This window comes from Microcaecilia unicolor, chromosome 3, assembly GCF_901765095.1.
Source record: "Microcaecilia unicolor chromosome 3, aMicUni1.1, whole genome shotgun sequence".
Classification (NCBI taxonomy): Eukaryota; Metazoa; Chordata; class Amphibia; order Gymnophiona; family Siphonopidae; genus Microcaecilia; species Microcaecilia unicolor.
In genome coordinates this window covers 320,134,982-320,155,798 of record NC_044033.1, presented here as the reverse complement: position 1 = coordinate 320,155,798, position 20,817 = coordinate 320,134,982, and the positions used below count along the sequence as shown (strand labels likewise).

The following is a 20,817-nucleotide window of genomic DNA, read 5'->3' as shown; positions in this document are numbered from 1 at the left end:
AATGTCAGGAAGTATTTTTTCACGGAGAGAGTAGTGGATGCTTGGAATGCCCTCCCGCGGGAGGTGGTGGATACGAAAACAGTAACGAAATTCAAACATGCGTGGGATAAACATAAAGGAATCCTGTTAAGAAGGAATGGATCCTAAGCAGCTTAGCCGAGATTGGGTGGCAGAGCCAGTGGCGGGTGGTGGGGATGGTGCTGGGCAGACATACGGTCTGTGCCAGAGCCGGTGGTGGGAGGAGGGACTGGTGGTTGGGAGGCGGGGATAGTGCTGGGCAGACTTACACGGTCTGTGCCCTGAAAAGGACAGGTACAAATCAAGGTAAGGTATACACAAAAAGTAGCACATATGAGTTTATCTTGTTGGGCAGACTGAATGGACCATTCAGGTCTTTTTCTGCCGTCATCCACTATGTTACTATCCAGCTTATAATCGAAAGTGATCGCCGGCCTTCTTCCGACACAAATCGGGAGATGGACGGCGATTTCTTAAAAGCAGCGAAATCGGTATAATCGAAAGCAGCATTTTTGACAGCATCGCCGCTTTCCCGTCGCTTCGCCAGCGAAAGTTCAAGGGGGCGTGTCGGTAGATTAGCGAAGGCGGGACATGGGCGGGCATGGGCATGGCTACCAGATGGCCGGCTTTCGCCGATAATGGGAAAAAAAGCAGCGTTAAGCAGTATTTCGCCGGCTTTACTTGGTCCTTTTATTTTCACGACCAAGCCTCAAAAAGGTGCCCCAACTGACCAGATGACCACCGGAGGGAATGGGGTATGACCTCCCCATACTCCCCCAGTGGTCACCAATCCGCTTCCAAACTAAAAACCTGTTTTGCTAGCCTGTATGCCAGCCTCAAATGCCAGACCCACCTTCATGACAGCAGAATGTGTTCTATCCTTTGACAGCCTTTCCCTGGTTGTGATGTGGCTCTCAGGTGAGTGTGACACCTTTTCTGTTAGGTGCCCTGCAGAGTCACATTAGCAATGCATTGTGGTGGGTATAGGGTACTGTTGAAGTCCATGCGGTAGTGGCCATTTTTGTAAGCCATTTTTAGTTCCCTTTCCTGTGTTACCCACGTTAGAGAACGTAGTTCTTACCTTGAATGGTGCTGAAAGAGGGCATTGTACACCATTGTGCCAGCTCTGACCTACTGCTAATCTTAGTACCAGGGGACTCTTTGCCAGTGGAGCACAACCTCTGATCTGCAGTTAACTGTGAGTAAACGTGGTTATTTCAAGAAAGGACTTTTTCAGAGAGATTAGTCTTCAGGTGTGAACTGGTGTGCCAAAGTTATACAGCAGCAATAAGTCCTAGAGGCTGTATTGCAGGTCCCTGGAGCAATTTTAGTGGGTGCAGTACATTTGTGGGTAGTGGGTTTGGGGGGGGGGGGGGGTTGGGCAGCTGAGCTCCCAAAGTAAGGGAGCTATGCGCGTGGGAGCTTTTCTGAAGTCCACCGCAGTGACCCCTAGGGTGGCTGGTTGGTGTCCTGGCATGTCAGGGGGGCCAGTGCACTAAAAATGCTGGCTCCTCCCATGGCCAAATGCCTTGAATTTGGCCGGGGTTTGAGATGGCCGACATAACTTTCCATTATCGCTGAAAAACAAACCCGGCCATCTCAAACCCGGCGAACTCCACGGCATTTGGCCGAGCTAAACCGTATTATCGAAAAAAAAAAAGATGGCCGGCCATTTTTTCGATAATACGGTTCCAGCCAGCTGTAGCACCGCCGCCAACATAGATTGCCGTCGATCTATTTGGCCGGCGACGTTCGATTATGCCCCTCTATGTTACTAGCTATATTTTTTAACTGTTTTAATGTATTCAATTGTTATTTCATGATACTTATTTCTACATATGGGAAGCTTTCAAACAAATTAAAAAGCTGTACAATAAGTTTAAAAAAAAATCTTTTCTCCTCCACCTTTTAAGGCACTGCCTACCCAACTGAAACAGCTTTAGACTTGTTACAGATGGACCAACAATAAAAAAAACGACAACGTGGGACGGTGTAAAAGCCAGATCTGCGGGATCCCCAGGTCTAAGTACGGCCTTAAGATCGGAGCGCGTCTTTGTTTTGACGACCGGTGCTGCTTACAGTATGCAGCAATCACCAGCCATAGCCCAGCGCTGCGATTCTGTATTCCCCTCTTTCCGTGGCAAATCTTCAAGGAGGTATAATAGACTGGAGTGGAAGTGACTGTGAGCCTATGCAGTCCACTGTAAGTAAGGAAGACATTTGATTAATCTCTGTTTCCACTCCCCATGAGACCGTCATTGCCGTTCACTCAAAACACAGCAAGGCAGCAAGCAAACCTGTGAGCTGCTGCATCCACGTTGTCATTCTTTATTGTCGGTCCATCTGTAACAAGTACTGTCTAACACTGTTTTTGTTGGATAGGCAGTGCCTTACAAGGTGGAGGAGAAAAGACAAAATAGAATATCACTAAAACAACTTCAAAAATTATTGTAGCCAGTAGAAACATTAATTTTTAATTCTGTAGTTTGTGCTTATTTTTCTTCAGTATGCTTCTATACAATTCAGATGGCCAGATTTCAGTGAGAATATTCTGTTTCCTGATGGGTTCATCTTAACTGGGTGTAATCTGCCATGGGAAGCCCGGTGCTTATAAAGACGATGGCATATATTGAAATTAAATGGAAGCAGAATTAAACTCTTCTTTCATTGAGGCGGGACGGTGTAAAAGCCAGATCTGTGGGATCCTCGGGATCTTCCTGATCCAAGTATGACCTTAAGACCGGAGCACAAGCGTGTCTTTGTTTTGACGGCCGGTACTGCTTACAGTATGCAGCAATTACTAGCCGTAACCGAGCGCTGCGATTCTGTATTCCCCTCTTTCCGTGGCAAATCTTCAAGGAGGTGTAATAGACTGGAGTGGAAGTGACTGTGAGCCTATGCAGTCCATTGTAAGTAAGGAAGACATTTGATTAATCTCTGTTTCCACTCCCCGCGAGACCGTCATTGCCGTTCACTCAAAACACAGCAAGGCAGCAAGCAAACCTGTGAGCTGCTGCATCCACGTTGTCGTTCTTTATTGTCGGTCCATCTGTAACAAGTACTGTCTAACACTGTTTTTGTTGGATAGGCAGTGCCTTACAAGGTGGAGGAGAAAAGACAAAATAGAATATCACTAAAACAACTTCAAAAATTATTGTAGCCAGTAGAAACATTAATTTTTAATTCTGTAGTTTGTGCTCATTTTTATTCTGTGTTCTATACCATACAGATGGCAGATTTCAGTGAGAATATTCTGTTTCCTGATGGGTTCATCTTAACTGGTTGAAATCTGCCTTGGGAAGCTTGGTGTTTCTAAAAGACGATGGAATATATTGAAATTAAATGGAAGTAGAATTAAACTCTCCTTTCATTGAGGCACATAAAATCACATTTTCATCTCTTTTGTAGAAGTTTGCCTTTTAGATACACAAATGGATTATTCTGTTTTGGAACATGTTTCAGGGGCACGTGGTTTTATAACTTCAAATAAAAATAAATATTTAGTTCCATGCAGATCTCTTTTATTTAAACATAACTAAATGGGCTAATAGCCCCAAATGTAGTCCAGTGGTTTTCTTATATTTTGTTCTTGTGATGTCTTATACTGTGCCAAAACTGAAAACTCTTATCTCCTTGAGGTTACATGGGATAAGTTTATGTGGTCTACAGGAGACAGTATGACTATAAAGTTGAAGCCGGTCCCGCTACAGCAGCCATCTCTGTTTGTCAAAAACAATAGAAAAGTAGATTTGCATTTATTTGGGCCTTCTGAGCCTAATATATCAGGATCCTGCTATATGTGGCCCCTGTAATCGAAAATAGACCAGGATCCTGCAGCATGCGGCCCTAAAAATAGACCAGGATCTTGATGTGTGCGGTCCTTCTGATCCCAAATACACCAGAATCCTGGTGTATTTCGCCCTTCTGAGCCTAATATATCAGGATCCTACTATATGTGGCCCTTGTAATCGACAATAGACCAGGATCCTAGTGTATGCAGCCCTTCTGATGGAAAATACATCAGGATCCTGATGTATTTTCGATCAAAAGGGCCAAATACTGCAGGATCTTGATGTATTTTAGATCAGAAGGGATGCATGTGGCCTTTCTGATGAGAAACAGAGCTGAATCTAGGTGTATGCTGCCCCTCAGACAATGAATACAGCTGGATCTACGCGTAAGCAGCCCTTCCAGAAAGATTTGGACATATGCAAAGAGAGTTTCTGCTGTGTCTAGCAGGTACAATCATTTTTAATGCTGTTTTGCCGATTTAAAATTTTGTTATATGTTCATAGGGGAAGCTTTAAAATAAATGACATTTTTGTCCAATTTTAAAAAATGACACACATAGACATTAAAACTTTTGCAAGTATTTTTATAGAGGACTATCTTTTTCTCCAAGGACAAGCAAGCTGCTTGTTCTCACGACTGGGTGACTTCCACGGCAGCCCCGAAGAATGGAATTCTTCCTAACAACAAATGTTTGCTTGAGCCTTCGAGCACACGCACCGCACATGCGCGGCCATCTTCCCGCCCATTGTGCGAGAGTCCCGCTTAGTCTTTTTCTTTCTGCGGTTAGGGAGTGACTGTTTTTCAGTCTCTCTCTGTGCCCCTGTGAAAAAGAACCTTCGTTTTCGCAGGTTTTCCTCCTTTTTTTTTTCATTTCTTCTTTTTTTTTTGCTCTGAGTTGTTAAAAAGAAAAAAAAAAAAAAAAGAAGTTTTCCTTTATAGTTTTAGTTCGTGTCCCCTCTTAAGTTTATTTTAGCTGCCATCGTGGCCCTGTTAGGCCGCGCTTCTCCTTTTTGTGCCCTTCTTTTTGGCACCATCGAGAACTTTGACTTCGCCGCCGCTATTTTTCCGTCCATGACATCGAGGATTCCCAGCGGCTTCAAGAAGTGTGGTCGGCGCAGCCGGGCAATCTCAGGTACCGATCCCCACGCGTGGCGTATCCAGTGTCTTGGGCCCGACCATTGCCGAGACGCATGTAAGTTGTGTCTCAGCCTCAAAAAGCGGACACAAGCGTTGAGACAAGCTAAGCGGGACCGTCTGTTTGGAGCTTTGCCCGGCACTTCGGCGTCGGCACCAGAGATGGCATCGACATCGGGAGTGCAGGTAAAGCGAATGATACATACCTGTAGCAGGTATTCTCCGAGGACAGCAGGCTGATTGTTCTCACTGATGGGTGACGTCCACAGCAGCCCTGAGGTCCGGAAACCTTCCTAGCAACAAAGCTCCCTGCGTCAACGCATCTTGGGTGCCAAGTCTCTCGACGCCCCGGAGCTCCCGGTACCATGACGAGAAGGGGACCGGTGCCGATGCTTCTTGGCCTTCGCCCTCGGCATGGCATGTTTCCCCTCGGTACCGACGAGGAGGACGTCGAATCCAAACGCCTCCTCTGGGTCGGATCCGAAGAAGGTCGGTCCCGATGGGCCTGTGAAGCAGGAGCCTTCGAGACAGGTGGAGACCCACTCGACAGCTCACTACTCCCAGCATGCAGAGGTCTGCGGACAGCCATTACCTGTACTCCCGAGGTCGATGCCTGCTCCAGTGCCGACATCGACGCCGAAGTTCCGGCCGAAGCTCCGAACAGACGGTCCCACTGAGCTTGTCTCGCCGCTTGTGTTCTTTTCTTCTTTAAACCGACCAGAGGCAAGATGGCATCTTGAGCAAAAGTACCTGAGCTCCTGAACTGTCGTGAACATGGGGAAAAGAAAAGGGAAATCCAGGGGGCAGGCCTCCTTAACCCCTGGAGGGAACCCCGCACTTTGCCAGACTACACTGACGATGTTTGCTACTCAGGCACTGGGAACTCCAACGCCCACTGCAAACGGACATTCCCTCTCTCTTTCAGAGAGGGAAGCCCGCAGCACAGAGGAGATCTCTCTGAGCTCTCCCTCCAGCACCACACTTCCCAGACGGGGTAGAAGCTTTTTACAAGCAGAGGAGCAGATCAAAGAACAACCTGGAGTGGTGATTGCTTCTTTGTTATCTGGAGGAGGCCCCCCTGCTACTTCTACCCCAGAGCTATTATCTTGTGAAGGAGGGGAGATACCGTTTCCTTCCCTGGGGTCTGCTACTGTGACCTGGAAGAGAAGAGAAAAACCGAACCTGGTGACATTGGACACCCTATGGGATGCGATTCAAGAGTTGACCGGCTCTCTCCTCCAGGTAACTCAAACATTTACAGAAGAAACAAGTGGTTTGAAAAAGACCTATATATCTTTGTCTGAGACTGTTCAAAAACAGGAGGAAAAAATTCTAAAACTAGAAGGCGAAATAAAATCCTTACAAACTTTTGCAGGGGCAGCCACTATAGAAAGGGAGATTGTTAATAGGAAATTAGAGTACCTGGATAATAATGCCAGAAAATTAAACCTAAGATTGCTTAATTTCCCGAAATCTCCGATTATATCGGCTCTCGATATGTTAAAGAAATACTTTAATGAAATTCTGGCTATTCCGAAAGAAGCATATCCTCCAATTACCCGGGCTCAATACATTACAGGAAAAGGAACTTCAATACAACCGCAACAGGGATTGAATCTAACTGAATTTCTTGAAAGTTCCCTTGAAGTAATTACTGAGCATACCACTCTTTTGGTATCATTTGTGTTTGAATCTGACAGATATAACATCTTCCGTTTATACTTCAAACATATGAAGGCATTGTTCCTCGGTCCCAGAATGCAAATATTTCCAGACTTAAACAGAGAGACTTTGCAACGAAGGCGTGAATTTTTGGGTTTAAAGCAGAGGACTCTTACTTTCCTATTGAAATTTCCCTGCAGATGTTTTCTCTCTCTTCCTCTGTTAACTATATGTTTACCGATCCGAAGAAAATGCAGTTTTATTGCCTTTAAGGAGGAAGAGAATCGTTCTAATCAGAACAATCCCGTAGGCTAATGCTGTTAAATTCGATTGTGGGCTTAGTAGTTCTCCTGCTCGTATGTTTATAGCATTTCTTATTTGAATATTTGCATTGTGTTTTGCCTCACTTAATAGTGGACTAAATAAATGAAAGTATTTACCTAGAGGAGGTTATACCTCCTAGATTTATATTTCTTTTTCTGTTTTTTGTAAAATTCAATTACTGCTTTTGCAGTCATGTTATGTGATTGTAAAATTAGAAAATTATACATAAAGAATTTAAAAAAACAAAACAAAACCGACCAGGTCTTCTGGAAGGGCTGCTGCATCAGTCTGTGCCGGTACCGGGGGTGCTTGCGCCCTTGGTACCGTTGATGGAAGCAGTGGCTGGCTCTCTGCCCGTGGTGCGGTCTCCGACGCTGGTGCTGCTTGCGGCATCGGCTGCCACTCAGGTCGACATCGTTGGAGGGAGCTTCATCGCCGCCAGCACGGGAGTCGACCTCTCGACGCCGTCATCGAGGACGTGGTTCCTCGGAGTCAAGACGGGCCCGGTTTCGGATTGCAGTTCGAGAACTTTTGTCCGACACTGAGGAGGATGCCTCGTGGGGAGAAGAGGAAGATCCCAGATATTTCTCGTCTGAGGAGTCTTGTGGTCTTCCCTCTGATTCCACTCCTTCACCAGAAAGAAAGCTTTCTTCCCTGGAGAGTCTTTCTTCCTTTGTCCAGAAAATGTCTGTGGGCATTCCCTTCCCGGTGGTAACTGAGGATGAGCCCAGGGCTGAGATGCTCGAGGTCCTTGACTATCCTTCGCCACCTAAGGAGTCATGCACTGCTCCTTTGCATAATGTTCTTAAGGAGACATTGCTTAGGAACTGGATGAAACCATTAACTAATCCCACCATCCCCAAAAAAGATGAGTCCCAGTATCGGATTCACAGAGAACCTGAGTTGATGAGGTCGCAGTTACCGCACAATTCTATGGTTGTGGATTCCGCTCTCAAGAGAGCCCAGAGTTCTACAGATTTTGCCTTGGCGCCCCCGGGACAAGAATCTAGAACTTTGGACTCTTTTTGACTCCTAACCTCTACTCACTTGCCCTGTACCCCACCTCTTTAATTCCCTTACCTCTTAGTTGTTCTGTTTACCTGTCTTATTTAGATTGTGAGCTCACTGAGCAGGGACTGTCTTTTCGTGTTTAATGTACAGCGCTGCGTATGCCTTGTGGCGCTATAGAAGTGATAAGTAGTAGTAGTAGTAGGAAGGCCTACCAGTCCTCTGTGCTCGTGTCCATAATTCAGTCTTACCAGCTCTACACGAGCATTCATATGCGGAACAATGTGAAGCAACTGGCGGACTTGGTGGACAAGCTCCCTGTGGAGCACGCCAGGCCTTTTCAGGAGGTGGTCAGGCAGCTGAAGGCGTGCTGTAAATTCCTGTCCAGGGGTGCTTATGACACTTTTGATGTTGCATCCAGATCCGCTGCTCAAGGTATAGTGATGCGCAGACTCTCATGGCTGCGTGCCTCTCACCTGGACAATAGGACCCAGCAGCGGCTTGCGGATGTCCCTTGCCGGGGGGGGGGGGGGGGATAATATTTTTGGTGAGAAGGTCAAGCAGGTGGTAGAACAGCTCCACCAGTGGGAAACCGCCCTCGACAATCTCTCCCACCGGACGCCTTCACCATCTACCTCAACAGGTAGAAGGTTTTTCAGGGGAAAGAAGACTGCTCCCTATGCTTATAATAAGTGTAGGTACAATCCACCTTCTCGACAGCCTTCTCAGGCTCAACCCCAGCGCGCTCGTTCACGTCACCAGCGTGAGCCCAGTCAGGCCCCTGCAGCTCCCCAGCAAAAGCAAGGGACGGGCTTTTGACTGGCTCCAGCTGAGTATAGCCGCCATAAAAGTACATGTACCGGACAATCTTCCGGTCGGGGGGAAGTTAAAATTTTTTCACCAAAGGTGGCCTCTTCAAATAGTCCGGTCAGGGTACTACCTCAATTTGATCTCCAGACCTCCAAATTGCCCACCGGGAGCTCACAGGAAGTATCTTTGATTCCGTCTGGGAACACAGCACTTCCAGTATTGTGTGCTGCCCTTTGGTCTCGCATCTGCGCCAGGGTGTTTACAAAATGCATGGCGGTGGTTGCAGCGTCGCTACACAGACTGGCGGTGCATGTGTTCCCTTACCTCGATGATTGGCTGGTAAAGAACACCTCCGAGACAGGAGCTCTACAGTCCATGCAGATGACAACTCCTGGAGCTACTAGGGTTTGTTCTAAATTATCCAAAGTCCCATCTTCTTCCAGTTCAAAAACTAGAATTCATAGGAGCTCTGCTGGACTCACAGGCGGCTCACACCTATCTCCCCGAGATGAGGGCAGACAACCTTCTGTCTCTTGTTTCTTTTTTGTTTGTTTGTTTGTTTCCATTAACAACATACACATCTTTCTTAAAACATGAAAATAAGCTATTTCATAGAAAATAACATTGTGTGTACAGAAGTTAACATTTCGATTACTCCCTTTGCAAACCCTATTCCCATCCATGTCGTGCCTTCTGTCCTCTCCTCCCCTCCTAGTCCTTCCTTCCCCTTTTAGCCCTCTCAGTGTTTTCCCCCCTCTCCCCTCCTATCTCCCCCCCCTTTTCCATCAGTTAATGATGCGGAGTCTCGATTGTTGTACGAGCAGATGTCCAATGTTCATACTGTTCCCATGCTTTATAATGTAAAGTCAGCTGTCCCATTGAGCCGAAATAAGCTCTTGGATGGAGTCATGCAAAGGAAAGGCTCGAGCAGGCTTTTTGGTACTAGCCATCCTAGGATTCACAGAGGAGGCCGTGCCACTGTCAGGCTCTTCAATAGAAAGGACCTGTAGGGCATCTGAAATAAGCGCTGGCAGCTCATCACGGTGGAATCATCCAGATTCTGTGGTAATTCTGCACCTGACTCTGGCTCCTCAGACCACAAAGGCCTGCCAGAACTCTCCGAATCCTCACAGCCCGACCACGGGGGGGGGGGGGGGGGAAAGGAGGTGCACCACAATCTGAAGGGGAATTAGCCCTTCTACGCTTTTCTTTATGCCAATTATCAGGGAAAATAGCCTCAGCGGGCAGTCCCAAGCCAGAATCCACCGGGGGAGACAATAGAAGGGGCCTCAGACGACCCTTGAGGGAGACCTCTTTTCAGCATGTATGCTTTATGCAATAACAACACAAAATCTGGGGAGAAGAACTCGCCCTGGGCACCCAGATCCCGTCCGGGGCTAGCCACTCCCTGAATAGCCTCAATTCGAGGTCCCCCCCCCCCCCCGAGCTCAGGGCTCTCCGTCTCTACGGAGGCTGCGCCATGCGGAGAATTCAAAATGGCGTCCGCTGCCAGCTCTAAGCGGGAAGAATCATCGCTCGCCATGCTCGGGCCGGCTCTTACACCTGTACAGCACAATTTACAGAGCCCCGCTGCTGATTTGCGCATGCCACACCGGGAACAGCGCTTTACATTCTCTGCAGCCATCGCCGAAAATGGCGGGAAAATTCAAAATGGCGGTTTCGCGCCAAAAACGCTCCGATCACGGGCCCACCCCGGAGGAGTTAGAAAACACTCTTACCTCACCGGACCGAGTATCACAGCTCCGGTCCCATAGAAGAATCACAGGAAAACCTCTGTTCCATTTTTTTTTTTTTAACGCTGTGAGGAAAGCAGAGGTAATAAGAACTCCGGAGGCTCAGATGAGTGGGAAAGGCAGGGAAAGGCGAACCAATGTGCCTGCATCCACTGAGTGGGAAAGGACAGGGAAAAGCAAGCTAATATGCCCACATCCACGGGGGCATGGGTAAGGCAGGGAAAGGGCTAACCTATGTGCCTTCAAAGTGAAGCTGCTATAGCCTCTAACACCCCGGCTAACAACTGGCAAGCCAGGAGCCACCCCCCAGGCAGATTTTTGATGGAGCTCGAAGAAGCTGCAGCCACCCTGCTTGGGGAGACAGAGAATACTGAAGAGGCAGGAGCTGGCTGGCCATGAGGCACTGAGAAAAGTTGAGTGCTCTCTATCTCCCCCTGCTGGTTGATGGACACAACCCATACGTAATGGCTTCATCTGCTTGATGACAAGGAAGGAGAAGATTTTACTCTGTAAGCCCCTTAGGAAACTATTTGGCAGGATTATGGGCACGGCCATAAGTATAGGATCTTTGAAAGAATAAACATTTTTACCGCACTAATCCTCCCTATCCAGGATAAGACAGACCCTCCCATCTATGGAGATCCTTAAATAACCTCCAATCGGGGAAATTAACCTGGAAGAGCTCCTCAATGTGTCTAGGAATATTAACCCCCAAGTATATAATATATTTGGGAGCCCAAAAGAAGCGTCCTTTGCTGGGTAGAGATATTTACATCTAGGGCTTCTGATTTATCAAAATTGATTTTAAAGCCTAATACTTCCCCGTATGCTCGTAACACCTCCTGTACCACAGGAAACACGACCATAGGTTCTCTTAACATTAGTAATATGTCATCAGCAAAAACGAGGATCCGAGTTTCCTGCCCCCCACCCCCCAACCGCGGCCTCCTAATCTCTGGATGGTGTGCTTCGGACTCCATTTCCTTTTTCGTGCGCGGCGTGCTCCCTCCCAGGAACACAAAACAGGAGAAATCTACTGCAGTGGATCTGTCATCGATCGGGTCTGTGGTGTCAAGCTGCGGGGGATCTAGAGGATGTTATTCAGCTGTCCACAGTGTTTCTCAATTCCCTCTACTGGTGGACAATTCGATCCAATTTGACCTTGGGACGTCCCTTTCAAATTCCTCAGCCACAAAAGGTGCTGATGATGGATGCGTCTCTTCTGGGGTGGGGAGCTCATGTCCATGGGCTCCACACTCAGGGAGTTTGGTCCCTCCAGGAAACCGGTCTTCAGATCAACCTCCTGCAGTTGAGAGCGGTCTGGAACACGCTAAAGGCTTTCAGAGATCGGCTGTCCAACCAAATTATTCAAATTCAGACAGACAATCAGGTTGCCATGTAGTACATCAACAAGCAGGGGGGCACTGGACCTCGCCCCCGTGTCAGGAAGCCGTTCAGATGTGGCTTTGGGCTCACCAGCAGGGCATGTTTCTCCAAGCCACCTATCTGGCAGGCGTAAACAACAGTCTGGCCGACAGATTGAGCAGGAGAATGCAACCTCACGAGTGGTCTCACAACTCGTGGTACGTCAGATCTTTCAAGCGTGGGGCACCCCCTTGGTGGATCTCTTCACCACTTGACTCAATCACAAGGTTCCTCAGTTCTGTTCCAGGCTTCAGGCCCACAGCAGACTAGCGTCAGATGCCTTTCTCCTACATTGGGGCAAAGGCCTCCTGTATGCATATCCTCCCATACCTTTGGTGGGGAACACTTTGCTGAAACTCAAGCAGGATCGTGGAACCATGATTCTGATCGCTCCCTACTGGCCGTGTCAGATTTGGTTCCCACTTCTGGAGTTGTCCTCCGAAGAACCATGGAGATTGGAGTGTTTTCCAACCTTCATTACTCAGAACGAGGGGGCGCTTCTGCATCCCAACCTCCGGTCCCTGGCTCTCATGGCCTGGATGCTGAGAGCGTAGACTTTGAGGCTTATTTTCAAAGCACTTAGACTTACAAAGTTCCAGAGTAACCTATGGAACTTTGTAAGTCTAAGTGCCTTTGAAAATGAGCCCCTTTGCCTCCTTGGGTCTTTTGGAGGGTGTCTCCCGAGTTTTGCTTGCTTCCAGAAAAGATTCCACTAAGAAGAGTTACTCCTTTAAATGGAGGAGATTTGCCGTCTGGTGTGACAGCAAGGCCCTAGATCCTCGCTCTTGTTCTACACAGACCCTGCTTGAATACCTTTTCCACTTGTCTAAGTCAAGTCTTAAGACCAACTCCGTAAGAGTTCACCTTAGTGCAATTAGTGCTTATCATTATCGTGTAGAAGGTAAGCCTATCTCTGGAAAGTCTTTAGTTGTTCGCTTCATGAGAAGTATGCTTTTGTCAAAGTCGCCTGTCAAACCTCCACCAGTGTCATGGGATCTCAATGTCGTTCTCACCCAGCTGATGAAACCTCCTTTTGAGCCACTGAATTCCTGCCATATGAAGTACTTGACCAGGAAGGTCATTTTCTTAGTGGCTGTTACTTCAGCTCATAGAGTCAGTGAGCTCCAAGCCTTGGTAGCCCATGCTCCATATACTAAATTTCATCATAACAGAGTAGTCCTCCGCACTCACCCTAAGTTTTTGCCGAAGGTGGTGTCGGAGTTCCATCTGAACCAGTCAATTGTCTTGCCAACATTTTTTCCCCGTCCTCATACCCGTCCTGCTGAATGTCAGTTGCACACATTGGACTGCAAAAGAGCATTGGCCTTCTATCTGGAGCGGACAAGCCCCTTCAGACAATCCACCCAAATGTTTGTTTCTTTTGATCCCAACAGAAGGGGAATGGCTGTCGGGAAACGCACCATTTCAAATTGGCTAGCAGATTGCATATCCTTCACTCATACCCAAGCTGGGCTGACTCTTGAGGGTCATGTCACGGCTCATAGTGTTCAAGCCATGGCAGCGTCAGTGGCCCACTTGAGGTCAGCCACTATTGAAGAGATTTGCAAGGCTGCGACGTAGTCATCTATCCACACATTCACATCTCATTACTACCTTCAGCAGGATACCCGACGAGACAGTCGGTTCGGGCAGTCAGTGCTGCAGAATCTGTTTGGGATCTAGAATCCAACTCCACCCCCCTAGGCCCATTTTTGTTCTGTTCCAGGCTGCACTCTCAATTAGTTCTTTATGTTTTCAGGTCAATCTATGTTATGTCCTCGCCGTTGCAAGGCCCAATTGACCCTGTTTGTTGTTTTGAGTGAGCCTGGGGGCTAGGGATACCCCATCAGTGAGAACAAGCAGCCTGCTTGTCCTCGGAGAAAGCGAGGTTACTTACCTGTAGCAGGTATTCTCCGAGGACAGCAGGTGATTGTTCTCACCAACCCGCCCACCTCCCCTTTGGAGGTGTCTCTTCCCTTGTCTTGCTTTGTAAGTTGACTGAAGAGCACGGTCGTGCATGAGTGGTGTGCGCACTCGTGTGCACGAGGGCTCTAGCAAGCTTTGTTGCTAGGAAGATTTCCGGACCTGGGGCTGCCGTTGGACGTCAACCCATCAGTGAGAACAATCAGCCTGCTGTCCTCGGAGAATACCTGCTACAGGTAAGTAACCTCGCTATATGTATAATGAGTTTGATTTGTCCCTGCCTTTCTCAGGGCACAGACCATAGAACTCCGCCCTGCAACGGTTTTTATTCTCCAAATGCCGGTGTTGCCACCCATGTCCGCTAAGATTCCATAGATCCATTCCTTCTAAACAGGATTCCTTTGTTGCAGCATCGCTAAGCAGACTGGCAGTGCATGTGTTCCCTTACCTCGACGATTGGCTGGTAAAGAACACCTCCGCATGTTTGATTTCATTTATCGTTTTCATCTCCACCACCTCTCATGGGAGGGCATTCCACGTATCCACCACCCTCTCCATGGAAATATACTTCCTGACATTACTCCTTAGTCTGCCCCCCTTCAACCTCAATTCATGTCCTCTAGTTCTACCACTTTCCCGTCTCCGGAAAAGGTTCGAATGCGGATTAATACCTTTAAAATATTTGAACGTCTGTATCATGTCACCACAATTATGTCTTTTATCTTCCACCTTGTAAGACCTGCCAATCCAACTGAAACAGCTTTAGGCTTGTTACAGATGGATCAACAATAAAGAACTACAATGCAGATGCAGCAAAATGTCTTAGGATACATGTTCAGAAATAATTATATAAATTATTCAATTAAAAAAAAAAATCCTATCTTTGGAAACTGTAGCAGTAAACCTCAGAGGTTCCAAAAACAAGGCAGGTTAAGGTATTGCAATTAGCCATAGCTGATGAAACTATTTTTATCACTGTTTTTGAGGCATGCATATATTTAACGTAGAACATGTCTAGGACAGGCAAATCACATTGATTACATTCTGTTTTTTTCTCATCTGCATTGAAAGTGAACAGCCAAAATCTTTTTGATCTGCAGTACATTGCTTCTTTTTCTCCCAATGCAGCAGAAGGTTGGAGGCTGCTGCTGTGCCTGAACCTATAGCCTTTTAGTTGTTAAACACTACCATCTATCACTTTCACTTACTTTAAAAAAAAAAAAAAAAAAGAGAGAAATTGAACATTTGGGGCCAAACATTAGTGTACCTCAGTAGAGATTATTACAAATCAGCCAACTCAGTGGGTGCCAGCGGGGTGCTGAGCATCCCCATATTGAGCAAGGGAAAGGTAATTTGTATTGTGTTTGGCATCCCCAATCATTTTAAAATGTTGTCATCTATGGATGTGCACTTTTTCACAATTGTCTATTTGTTAAGTGCCAATATTTCTGCTTCTGTTACTTTTATCCTCTGCTTTCCTAATCCCTATAATGGAGTTCTTTTCCACACTTTTTAAAACATTTTAATTTGTAATCCACTTTGTTACCCAAAGAGGAAAGGCAGAATATTAAAGTTCAAGAAACTATAACCTCTCGCTTAGACTACTGCAACTTGCTTCTCACAAGTCTTCTACTCAGCCATCTCTCTCTTCTTCAATCTGTTCAAAATTCTGCTGCACGACTAATATTCCGCCAAAGTCGCTATGCTCATATCAGCCCTCTCCTGAAGTCACTTCACTGGCTCCCTATCCATTTCCGTATACAATTCAAGCTCCTCTTATTGACCTATAAGTGCATTCACTCCGCAGCCCCTCACTACCCTCATCTCTCCCTACACTCCTTCCCAGAAACTCCGTTCACTAGGTAAATCTCTCCTAACTGCACCCTTCTCTTCCACCACTAACTCCAGACTCCGTTCCTTTTATCTTGTCTCACCTTATGCCTGGAATAGACTTCCTGAGCCGCTACGTCAAGCTCCATCTCTGGCCGCCTTCAAATCCGGACTAAAGGCCCACCTGTTTAATGCAGCTTTTGACTCCTAACTTTTCACTTGTTCATAACCTTTATCTTATCTTGCTCTCTTCAATAGTCCCTTATCCCTATGTGTCCTATCTGTCTGTCCTACCCTTATCCCTTATTTGTCCTGTCTGTCTGTCCTGATTTAGATTGTAAGCTCTCTTGAGCAGGGACTGTCTCTTCTTCATGTTCAATTGTGAAGTGCTGTGTATGACTGGTAGCGCTATAGAAATGATTTGTAGTAGTAGTAGCAGCAGCAATTAATAGGTTTGCTTGCTTTGTTCTATTAGATTATAAGCTCTTTGAGCAGGGACTGTCTTTCTTCTATGTTTGTGCAGCGCTGCGTACGCATTGTAGCGCTATAGAAATGCTAAATAGTAGTAGTTTTGAGTGAATGGCAATGACGGCTGCATGGGGGAGTGGAAATAGAGATTAACCAAATTGGCTTCCTTGCTTACAGTGGACTGGATAGCAGGGGCGTAGCTGCTATGGGGCCACGGGGGCCTGGGCCCCCATAAATTTGGCCCTGGACCCCCCCCTGCTGACGCCCCTCTCAACCCCCCCAACCCACCGTCGCCGTCTGTACCTTTGCTGGCAGGGGACCCCAACCCCCGCCAGCCGAAGTCTTCTTCCTGCGTTTGGTTTCTTCTGAGTCTGACGTCCTGCACGTTGTACGTGCAGCAGGACGTCAGACTCAGAAGAAACCAAACGCAGGAAGAAGACTTCAGCTGGCGGGGGTTGGGTCCCCTGCCAGCAAAGGTACAGACAGTGACGGACGGCGGGCGGGTCGAGACGGTCGTCGGGGGGGGGGGGGTCAAACTTGGAGGTGGTGCTGGCGGCAGCACGGGGCGTCGGCAATGGCGGCGGGGGGGGTGTCAGCGGCGCCGGGGGGGGGGCTAGGGTTACCATTTTGTGTCCTCTGAAAAAGAGGACACATGTCACGCCCCCTACCCCGCCCCCGCCCCATGCCCCGCCCCTGCCCCGCCCCCTTCAGGTCCGGGTTCCCGTTCCGCCCCTATTCCCCCCCCGTCACATAGTCCCCTCCCCCCCATCACATACCCCCCCCTCACTTACTGTCTAGCCCTGGTGGTCTAGTAGCGTCTTCTCTTCGGGGCAGGAAAGAGCCCCCTCTTTCCTGCCCGGAGCGCTGCCTGCCCTTGCCTGCTGCATCCTCCTCGGTATGGCTGGGGATTCAAAATGGCCACCGAGAGTTGAAGCGGCCTCGCGAGAGTTCAACTCTCGGCGGCCATTTTGAATCCCCAGCCAGACCGAGAAGGATGATAGACAGGGGAGGCAGCGCTCCGGGCAGGAAAGAGGGGGCTCTTTCCTGCCCCGAAGACGTCACTAGACCACCAGGGATTATGGTAAGGAAGGGGAGGGGACGGGAGACCACGCGCCGATCGCCCGCCCACACGCCCACCGCACGCACGCGCCTGCCCGCACCCGCGCCCACGTTTGTCCAGAAATCCGGACAAACGTGGGCGGGGGCAAAATCCGCCGGACGCCCCGGACATGCCCTCAAAAAGAGGACATGTCCGGGGAAATCCGGACGTATGGTAACCCTAGGGGGGGCTAAAATGTGCCCCCTCACCTCGGCTCTGCACCCCCCCACCGCTGAAGTCTAGATACGCTCCTGCTAGGCTCACTTCCACTCCTGTCTATTATACTTCCTTGCAGCAGCTCATAGGTTTGCTTGCTGTGATTTGAGTGTATGGCAATGACGGCCACGCGGGGGAGTGGAAACAGAGATTAACCAAATTGGCTTCCTTGCACACAGTGGACTAGATAGGGTCACTTCCACTCCAGTCTATTGCACCTCTTTGTTTAACCTTCTAAAAGATTTGTGCAGCGCATACTGTAAGCAGTAGCTGCCGTGAAAACAAAAACGCGCTCCTTCTGTCATTAAACCTTATTTTAAGCTTGAGAACGTAGTAGTAGAACGCCCGCCGATCCGCTAAGTTACGCCTCCTGTGACGTAATGTTACCGTCGCACGGAGGATCGCAACTTTTAAGGAGGACAAGATTGGTAAGGAAATAGGAGGATCCCGGGAGAATAATCCTCAGCGTTAACTACATCAGCTGTCTTCTTCTAAAAACATTTATTTTGGAGGATATATGTAAAATGTCCACATATAAACGACTGGGCAAAGAAAAAGAAAATAACTTTAAAGGTTTTTAAATCGAATCCGGGAGGATCCCGCTGTATCCGTTTCTTACGTTTTGCCCGACAAGTAGTGGATGAAGCAGCTCATATGTTTGCTTACTTTGTTTTTTATGTACGAGGATTGACGGCTGCGCTGGGAAGGGGACACTTAGACTGTCCTAATTAGCTTCCTTGCTTACAGTGGACTAGATAGGCTCACTTCCACTCCTGTTTATTAAACCTCCTTGGAGTTCTTTTCAAATTTTCTGTGTTTTGTATTGTAATTATCTTTTATTTAGCTAAGCATAAACATAAACTAGACAACTGCTTCACTCCAACACAAACAGGGAGAGAGAAGAGGAAGCTGGAAAAGCTGTGCACAGAAATGTTTTCCTTATAGTGCTGGAACCCATAGGAGACAACTTGGTGGGTAAAGTGAGTGCTTGAGCACCCCCACTATTGAACCAATTCCGAGACTGTGTTCAGGGAGAGGAAATTTACATCAGGGTTATAATTTTGAAAAGCTGGCTCCTATGCTAACACCCTGTGTGCAAGAGGAGACAGAATCATTGCTTACCTGATCAGAAACCAGGGCAGACATTTCCCTGCTGTTTTCCCTCTGAATTCTGTTGCTGCTGGGGTGGATTCAGGCTGGAGATTTCCCTTTTACAGGAAAGATAACACAGAAGGTTGAACTTATTCCAGGTCTCAGGTCATTCCCTCCTCTCCCCCTCTGCAGACCCGGGACAGAGACTTGCAGGATTTCAGACCACAAAGAGAGAAAGTTTCCGCTTTCGTTCTCAATCTTTTCTTTGCAGTAATGCAAAAGCTACACAAAGGAAATGTCAGAGCGCCAGCTCCTCCCCCTCCCCTGAGGTCATTCTGGGATTTCCTACCTACTTAAGGTGGATCTGTGTAGAGAAAGCAGATTTTTTTTTTTAGTTACATTTGTACCCCGCGCTTTCCCACTCATGGCAGGCTCAATGCGGCTTACATGGGGCAATGGAGGGTTAAGTGACTTGCCTAGAGTCACAAGGAGCTAGCTGCCTGTGCCTGAAGTGGGAATCGAACTTAGTTTCTCAGGACCAGAGTCCACCACCCTAACCACTAGGCCACTCCTCATATCATCAGCGAAATCTTAGTCTACTACTATTTAGCATTTCTATAGCGCTACAAGGCATACACAGCGCTGCACAAACATAGAAGAAAGACAGTCCTTGCTCAAAAAGCTTACAATCTAATAGACAAAAAATAAAGTAAGCAAAGCAAATCAATTAATGTGTACAGGAAGGAGAGGAGGGTAGGTGGAGGCAAGTGGTTATGAGTCAAAAGCAATGTTAAAAAGGTGGGCTTTCAGTCTAGATTTAAAGGTGGCCAAGGATGGGGCAAGACGTAGGGGCTCAGGAAGTTTATTCCAGGCGCAGGGTGTAGCGAGACAGAAGGCGCGAAGTCTGGAGTTGGCAGTAGTGGAGAAGGGAACAGATAAGAAGGATTTATCCATGGAGTGGAGTGCACGGGAAGTGGTGTAGGGAAGGACGAGTGTGGAGAGATACTGGGGAGCAGCAGAGTGAGTACATTTATAGGTTAGTAGAAGAAGTTTGAACAGAATGTGAAAACGGATAGGGAGCCAGTGAAGCGACTTGAGGAGAGGGGTAGTATGAGTAAAGTGACCCTGGCGGAAGACGAGACGGGCAGCAGAGTTTTGAACCAATTGGAGAGGGGAGAGGTGAGTAAGTGGGAGGCCAGCAAGAAGCAGATTGCAGTAGTCTAAACGAGAGGTGACAAGGGTATGGATGAGGGTTTTGGTAGAGTGCTCGGAAAGAAAGGGGCAGATTTTACGGATGTTGTAAAGAAAGAAACGACAGGTCTTGGCAATCTGCTGGATATGAGCAGAGAAGGAGAGAGAAGAGTCAAAGATGACCCCAAGGTTTCGAGCTGAGGAGACAGGGAGAATGAGAGAGCCATCAACAGAAATAGAAAACAGGGGGAGTGGGGAGGTGGGTTTGGGGGGGAAAATGAGAAGCTCGGTTTTGGTCATGTTTAATTTCAGGTGGCGTTGAGACATCCAGACAGCAATGTCAGACAAGCACGCTGAAACTTTGGTTTGGATGCAAGGTGAGATATCAGGGGTAGAAAGGTAGATTTGGGAGTCATCAGCATAGAGATGGTAGGAAAAGCCACGGGATGAGATTAATGAACCAAGGGAAGAAGTGTAGATAGAAAAGAGGAGGGGACCAAGAACAGAACCCTGAGGTACGCTGACAGGCAGAGGGATAGAAGCAGAAATCCTCTAGCATCTACCTCCTTGTGTTTCTTGACACCTGAAAATTCTGGATATCATTTATCTTCTTAGTGTTTATTTAGGCACAAGCAAAAAAAAACCATTTCGCAAAAAATGAAACGGCCCTAGCAAGGCTATCGCCATTATATTTTAAATCTCTCTTCCCTGCCTTCTCCTCCATCCATATCCAGTAATTCTCCTTTCTCCCTTCCCCCTCCCCTCCATGTCCAATGATTTTTTTGTCTCTCCGCCTCTCCATGTCCATCGATTTCTCTGTTACAACTAGAAGTTAAACGCAGAAGGAGAGACAATTTACCATTCAATTACTGCACTGCATTTGCTGAATTTATGCAATTTCAAGAAGCAGTTTGCAATCAATAAATAAATTGAAATGCCTAAATAAACACTAACAAGATATAAATGTAATGTTACCTAGTGAGAGATCCAGTATTTTCAGATACATTCAGGACAGGTCTCAGAATGACAAGGAGGTAGATGCTAGAGGACTAATTTCCCTGATCTGTTATC

At 47.5% G+C, this 20,817-nt stretch overlaps 1 protein-coding gene across 1 annotated transcript in view; it reads right to left on the bottom strand.

The window, feature by feature from the left end:
- Window positions 1-18,829, bottom strand: part of LOC115466829 (oocyte zinc finger protein XlCOF22-like) — an 82,693-nt gene extending 63,864 nt beyond the window's left edge. The window contains exon 1 of the mRNA XM_030198375.1: window positions 18,586-18,829. Within this exon, the coding sequence (XP_030054235.1) occupies window positions 18,586-18,609 (24 nt within the window). The 5' untranslated portion in view covers window positions 18,610-18,829. The remainder of the gene's footprint in view (window positions 1-18,585) is intronic.
- Between the last annotated feature and the right edge of the window lie 1,988 nt (window positions 18,830-20,817).